Raw genomic sequence first — 7727 nt, forward strand, 5'->3', positions numbered from 1 at the left:
AGGAACTGCTCTGGTTGTAGAATTCATATGTTGGAGGGACAAATCAAACATTCTGCGATCAGCACTTTTCATTCACTGCACTGTCTGACTCAGAGTTTAAAAACCCAAGGGCAGAGTACAGAATATTTGATAGAGTCCTAACCTCAACATCTGAGGAAAGGGATTTAGGGGTGATTATTTCTGATAACTTAAAGGTAGGCAGACAATGTAATAGAGCAGCAGGAAATGCTAGGAGAATGCTTGGTTGTATAGGGAGAGGTATTAGCAGTAGAAAGAGGGAAGTGCTCATGCCATTGTACAGAACACTGGTGAGACCTCACTTGGAGTATTGTACGCAGTACTGGAGACCGTATCTTCAGAAGGATATTGATACCTTAGAGAGAGTTCAGAGAAGGGCTACTAAACTGGTTCATGGATTGCAGGATAAAACTTACCAGGAAAGGTTGAAGGATCTTAAAGGGACACTCTAGGCACCCAGACCACCTCTGCTCATTGGAGTGGTCTGGGTGCCAACTCCCACTACCCTTAACCCTGCAAGTGTAATTATTGCAGTTTTTTATAAACTGCAATAATTAAATTGCAGGGTAAACTCCACCTCTAGTGGCTGTCTTTTAGACAGCCACTAGAGGTCACTTCCTGGTTTCTAGCACAGGAAACCTGTGCTAGAGCGTCACTGGACGTCCTCACGCTGTATGAGGACCTCCAGCGTCGCTCAAAACCCCATAGGAAAGCATTGAAATGATTTTTCAATGCTTTCCTATGGGGAGACGTAATGCGCATGCGCATTAGGTCCCCTCGGCCGGTGGGCGAGATCAGTCTCGCCCACCGGCGACGCAATGAAGAGGAGGAGCGTTGCGGAGGTGGAGACAGCGACGAGGGACATCGCCACTGCCTCAGGTAAGACACTGAAGGGGTTTTCACCCCTTCAGTAACCGGGGATTGGGGGGTGGGAGGGAGAGGGACGGATCGTTTTCCTGGCACTGGAGTTTCCCTTTAACATGTATAGCTTGGAGGAAAGACGAGACAGGGGGGATATGATAGAAACATTTAAATACATAAAGGGAATCAACACAGTAAAGGAGGAGACTATATTTAAAAGAAGAAAAACTACCACAACAAGAGGACATAGTCTTAAATTAGAGGGACAAAGGTTTAAAAATAATATCAGGAAGTATTACTTTACTGAGAGGGTAGTGGATTCATGGTATAGCCTTCCAACTGAAGTGGTATAGGTTTACACAGTGAGGATGTTTAGCTTAAGGCTATCCTAGCTATAAGATAAGGCCAGGGACTCATAAAAGTATTTTGAAATATTGTGCAGACTAGATGGGCCGAATGGTTCTTATCTGCCGTCACATTCCATGTTTCTAAGAGGAGGAGATCATGTGTTGAGGAAATATAGTGAAGTCATTGAAGTGGTTTCTCCATTGTATCGTGGCTTGTTCATTGTAAATTAACATTCTGGGACCCAGACATTTCCCTGAAAGAGCTCCCTGCAGGCTATTTGAATATATGTAAACGTATTTTACTAAATGCAAACCACATTGTCAAAGACTTTGTATGTTGCAGCTTTGCACGTTCCAGCCACTGGGCCCACCTTTATATACACATACAGTAAGTTAGCAATGGGATGGTCTACACCCTACATCTACAGAGCTTAATGGGCAATTCCTGCACCAATCCTGGCCTCCAGCTTTCCCTCCTCAGCGACTGACTTCTACTCCTATCAGCCTTAGCCATTGGTGTACAGTCACAACGAGAGAGAAATCCTCATTCAATAAAACATTGCACCAAAACTACACAAACAGGACATTCCTTGCTGTGGGCTTCTGTGACCAAACAGCAAAGTTTGGTAGTTGAGGGGTTAATGAGAAATTATTCCGCTAAATAAATAACATTCCATTCCGTTACTTATCTTAAAGGGACACTGTAGGCACCCAGACCACTTCAGCTTATTGAAATAGTCTGGGTGCTGTGTCCCTTTTGCACTTAGCGCTGCAATGTAAAACATGTTCCAAAGAAAGTTCAATGTTTACATTGCAGCTCTAAGTCTGCCCACAGTGGCGGTTTACCAGACAGACACTGGGGGCCCTTCCGGGATCCAACGGTTATCTGACGCTGGACGTCCTCATATGGGAGGTCTAATGCGCTCATTGCGGGACAGAGGAGAGCTTCGACCCAGTGCCGAGGGAAATTGGCACTGGGATAGGGTAAGTAAATAAACCATTTATTTATCGGGGACGCAGAGGGATCGGTAGTGCCAGGATAACAGCTCTGTATTCCTGGCACTATAGTATCCCTTTAATTTGCCAAACCAACCATTCTACTACTGTGTGTTTCAGACGTATTGTATTATACTGCCACCTAGTGACTATAGTGCATAGTGACCCTCTCACCTACAGGTTATGCTGCCCCATTCATTTATTACTAAAAGTTTATTTAGAAGATATCAATGCATGCAGTATCAATGCATACACGGGTAAGGTTTTCTCTGGTTATGGAACTGCCTGCAAGGGCCCTGAATTCTGCTGCTATACATTGTGACAAAGCAAGGGAACCCACTATTAACTATATCACGCCTTAAGCACAGAATAAACTCACACAGTAATGATTATTTAATAAGGTGTTTAATGTTCACTCACATGGCTGGATTTACTAAACTGTGAATTATGGTAAACTGGAAGCTGAATTGCAGGATTAAATAGATCACCTGTGATTACATTTGGAGGAAGTTTCACGGTTGGCTATTCTGGCTAAGATTAATCTTAGTATATAAACCCTATTGTTCCCTAAATCTGTTTTACAGATCTACCAGCAATTCCAGATTGGGGTATTAAAGCTCTTCCAATCCGGATATTAATTTATACGGAGTCACTGAGCGCAGTGCTGGGAGACTCCCAGAGGTAGAATAATTGGGAAGTGAACTCGTTGTCTTATTAAACTCCAGAATATTAACTGTTTCCTGACAGGTGGACGAGACTGGGTTGGAGGTGCGTGACATTGAACTAGTAATGGCGCAGGCCAATGTATCCCGCGCGAAGGCCGTGCGAGCGCTGAGACACAACAATAATGATATTGTGAACGCTATTATGGTAAGATATGTACAATAAATATGCCGTATCGTGAAACCTTCACACTTTAGATCTACATAGAAACAGATGGGTCATAGAGACTCTTTTTGTTTTTTGTGGACGACTCTTTAAACTCCCTAAGTGGATATCACAAAACCTCATCTCATCTACTTTGTGGGTTCCTCCAAACTAAACAGAGGGTTTTTGACCCCAATATTTTTTTATTTACAGGTTATGGCCTGGACATTGGATTATTCCCCCTTATTGTTAGGGGCTTAATTTGGGTGGATGCGAGACATGTTTTTTTTTGTTCCCAGTTTCTCCTTGCCAGGCAGACATTTGCATGTTTTACCAGACACCGAGCCAACCTCTAGCTTTTGAATAGAATTCTTTTTCTTTCCAGTAGGTTTATATTTGCATTTCTTGGGGTCTTTTTAACTGCTGGTAAAATGTGTTAAGAGATGGGATAGAAGAGCTGGTAATTCCATTTGATGGGGGTCTGACGATGGCATTAAAAATGGACGTCCATCTCCTCCTAAGGACCCAGTCATTTTCTGCAGAGGGATAAGCATGAACCGTTATGTATTTGTGCCCTATGTTACCGTTACTCACACAGTATGCTGACTTGTTCCTGGAGAGTGATGTGCATTGCCCCGTATTTAATTTCAGCTTGTTTCTCTGCAGGAATTAACGATGTAGCTGCTGATCCAACTGAAAGCGTCTCCGCTCTGTAAAGATGCACAGTTACCCCCAAGGTACCGCTCTGTATTAGACCTGCATATATTCCTACTAAATCACACCTTTAATGCTGCTCAATAAAACCTGCCTGAAAAACAGAGGATCCAAGTGTGTCGTTTGTTTGACCGTGCGCGATCTGTACAAAAACTCCTTCAATGTGATGTTTATTCGGATAACGGGATATACGTATATCGCTCACAGTGTGTGGAGGGCCGGTTTCCTGAACCTTTAAAAAAAGCCTATTGCAAGTAAGAAATCTTTGCTCTGATATATATTCAGAGTCTTTAAATCTCACATATTCAGCCCAAGAACTTGGATAAAGAAAAGCCAGTATTAAGGCCTTCTTGGAGTATGAAAAAGAAAACCAAAAAATGTAAATGTGAAAAATGAATACAGCCCGCTGGCTAAGAGGAAGGAAGGCAAGACCTTAAATATATTATTGATATTATATATCCCTCATATAAGTTATATAGATGTCAGAATATGCCTAGTCCATGATTAAATATTATGGACCGGAGAGATCCGCGGTTTGTGACTTTGTGGGTGTACATGTTTGCAGTCAGTGGATATTCTAGAACCAGCCAAAAGGAGGTCGATTTTTACATTCAATATTGCCAGGCTATTACTGTCCCCCATCCTATTACGGCCCCAATTTAATATTGTTTTTAAATCAACCTTTGAAATTATTTAATATTATAAAAATTACTTACAGATTTAGATATATATATATATATATATATATATATATATATAAATAATTTTTAAATTAAATTATTTTTTTTTAGGTTATAAAAAAATATTAAATTTTAAAATCTTGTCCAAAAATATAAAAACTGAGACCTAAATTCCATCATGTTTTTTTCTACCTGTAATGCAGGTTCATCCGTAAATCACGCCAGGACACAGGTAAAGAAATTTAAATGCATGACTATATTTACAGTTAAAAATACTACATACAAAAAAAATAAAATACAAACAGATGAGTAAACAAAAATACAGAACGTGCTAAAAATATAATAAACACATCAAACAACAATGAATTTACGCGCCCAGCACTCACTCGGGAATGGCCATCTGTCAGGCACTGGAAAGGTTGAATATGTAAGAGTAAAACGCGCCAGAAATGTGTGGATGCATTGGGGCCGAGCACAGCCTTCATCTTGTTTGGGATGAGGAATAGACAACCTTCTCCTAATGACTTGGATAGTCTGCAGGCTCAGAGGGTTAAAACATCGTTTCAAGCAACAGTTATTTGAATTTTCTGGAACTCGAAAGGAGGCAGATATTCCAAAATATTAAACAATTAAATTATATTTACTAAGGTTTGTAAAACCGACTACTAAAAACTTGATGTGGCAAAGTTTGGTTATATTCATTTCAGCAGGAATTCACCTCATTTGCTGAAATTTAAAAAGAAAACCATATATAAATGTTTTGTTTTTACCCGTGTATGCGAGAAGCAGTCACATCCCACAGATAAATGCTCGGTGCTTTTACTAGAACCTTTGGGAGGAGATCAGTCTACATGCGCTGGATTTGCCAGGAATGAGATAACACGTAGATAAAAAGTTAATGAGTTGGTTAAATCTGCCAATCACAAGGCAGTGCTTTTACCACGTTCTACCCGCTAAAAGAAATGACCAATAAAATAGTCATTTGGTGGTCAAAAGGCTTTATACACAGCCTGTTTGGCAGCTCGATTTCATGTAGGTATTAAAACATACCCAAGGCAGAGATGGGGGACCACAGGGCTGCAACTCCTTGGAATGGTTAAACGGATTGCGAGCAAAAGGGACAATATTAACTAAACTAAGAATTTCACATTTGAAGACAAAAATGACCAAAATGGCAGACGTAGACATTCAAAATTCACTGTGAATTCCTGAAACACTGTACAGTTTAGCCAATAACTCTGATGGGGTTAATAGTTTGAGAGCTCCCAATGGCATTTACATCATTAATGGAGTGAAGTGGTTTGGGCAGTCATGGAGAAATTCCATATCAAGGGTTAAAGGGGGATCTAACATGGGTGGGATATAAGAGGTTAAAATGACATGGTGGGCGTTGTGTCAACCCATCATATTTACCCTACAAACCAAGTAAATATCAGGTAATCTGGAAAGGTGGGGATTACAATCAGCATTGTATCATGTGGCACACAGATCGGTGATATTTAGTAGATTATAAGCCCGGTCTGGGCAATGCGGCCATACTGCTGGATAGAGAGCAAATTATAGCCGACATTATAAGCGGTGACCTCAGGAACGCAGTGACAGAGTGGGGACATACACTCCTGAACAATAACATCTTAACGGAGAGCTACTGAAATGACTGTGGGAGCAAAGCACTCCATGTACAACAGAGGAAATGTCTCAGTTTGTCTGAGCCAGGCTCTCGGCACCTGGTCTACTTCTTATCCATTTTACACCTGTGTAATGGCTGCCTGTTACATGGTGCTGCATAAAAAGGAGATTAAGGCACATACTGTTGCTATAGAAATGAGACTGCAACTACATCTACTTACTGTGGATTCGGCTGGCCCTGACCTTATTCTACAGTGATCATATGGAATATTATAGAATATACAATTCCCATTTTCCATCTGTAGCAGGCACCATATCTTAAAAGGATCGACACTGTTTTCGAAGTAGGACGCAGATAATTCATATAGAACAAAAGTCACAATTTGGGTATTTTAGTCTGAATTACTGCAAATCGCGGTAACAGTAACAGCGGTAACAGCCTCGCGGAAGCTGTAGTTTTAAAACATCTGGGGTATATGTTTTGGGCACCCCTGGTTTAGAGAATGACGCTTTGTGGATGCACCCATTCATCTTTGCACCAAAGGAACTGACCGTCTATAAACACAGGGCAGCTAGATTTTTTACATGGTCAATATCTCCTAGCGGTTTAAGAACTCCAGAATCCTTGAATTATCATTAATACTTTTACACAAACCCAAGTAACGGACCATCTAATGAGACTGCAGGCCCTAACTTGCAGTGATCCATCTGCTAAAGGAGATACTTGTAAGGTCAACAAGTCTGTGTTGGGACAATAGAGCCAAGGGTTCCCACTATAGAAATACCAGTCATTTCAGCAGCACCCCAATAAAATCTGCTTATTCAGGAGAGTGCTTTCCATCCTCTGCAATATAAATATGCACAAACTGTTTAGAGTATAGCAAACCGAGCCAGAACCTTTGGGTTTAATACACATTGTGTGAATCTTGGAAAATAGCGTTTCGGGGGAGATAAAATGTGAGTGCAGCCTGGCAGAGAGTTTGGATAATCATTGTAAACAGCCTGTGTTGCTGCGTTCAGGCTTGTAACTAAGACACACAAAACACAAAGTGTACCATGGTTCATGCCATCCAATCTTCGTATCGCAATGTAGTCTGCACTGCAAACCACAACTCGTCCTCACGGAGAGAGTTACCCTGTAATGGGTGTTTGTACTCATTTCACAGCAACAAACACTCCCCCCCAAAAAATAATAAAAAGTTATTAAAACAAGGAACCTGGCAAACACCGCACAGACTTTGGTGAGAAATTAAGACGGATCGGCTTGGCTTTACAACTGGTAAAATTATAAAATAAAAAGTACAAAAAAAAAAAAAACCCAGACAGAATAAGCAGAAAGGTTGAATTGTCACAACACAATCATCCTTCAGAATCAGACTGAAATGTTTTCACACATCTCGTGAGCTTTCACATTGTGGTAAACTTTGACTTCTTTGTTTTCTTCCTTGTACAATAATATAGACATAAATATATATCTATATATAAAAATAGTCTGAGTGTAACAACAAGAAATTCCTGTGCAAAACTAGAAACTTGTGCTGGGTTATATCTCCAGCTTGGTCACTTCAAAATACCCATACTTTGAATTTTGCTTTTTTTTTTAGGGAGGGGGAGG

The 7727-nt window shown here is 40.7% G+C and overlaps 1 protein-coding gene across 1 annotated transcript in view; it reads left to right on the forward strand.

The window, feature by feature from the left end:
* Positions 1–3907, forward strand: part of LOC134609231 (uncharacterized) — a 42607-nt gene extending 38700 nt beyond the window's left edge. The window contains exons 8-9 of the mRNA XM_063452845.1: positions 2970–3092; positions 3756–3907. Coding sequence (XP_063308915.1) covers positions 2970–3092; positions 3756–3770 — 138 coding nt within the window. The 3' untranslated portion in view covers positions 3771–3907. The remainder of the gene's footprint in view (positions 1–2969; positions 3093–3755) is intronic.
* The last annotated feature ends 3820 nt before the right edge of the window (positions 3908–7727 follow it).

The sequence above is a fragment of the Pelobates fuscus genome, chromosome 4 (genome assembly GCF_036172605.1).
Source record: "Pelobates fuscus isolate aPelFus1 chromosome 4, aPelFus1.pri, whole genome shotgun sequence".
In the NCBI taxonomy this organism is placed as follows: domain Eukaryota; kingdom Metazoa; phylum Chordata; class Amphibia; order Anura; family Pelobatidae; genus Pelobates; species Pelobates fuscus.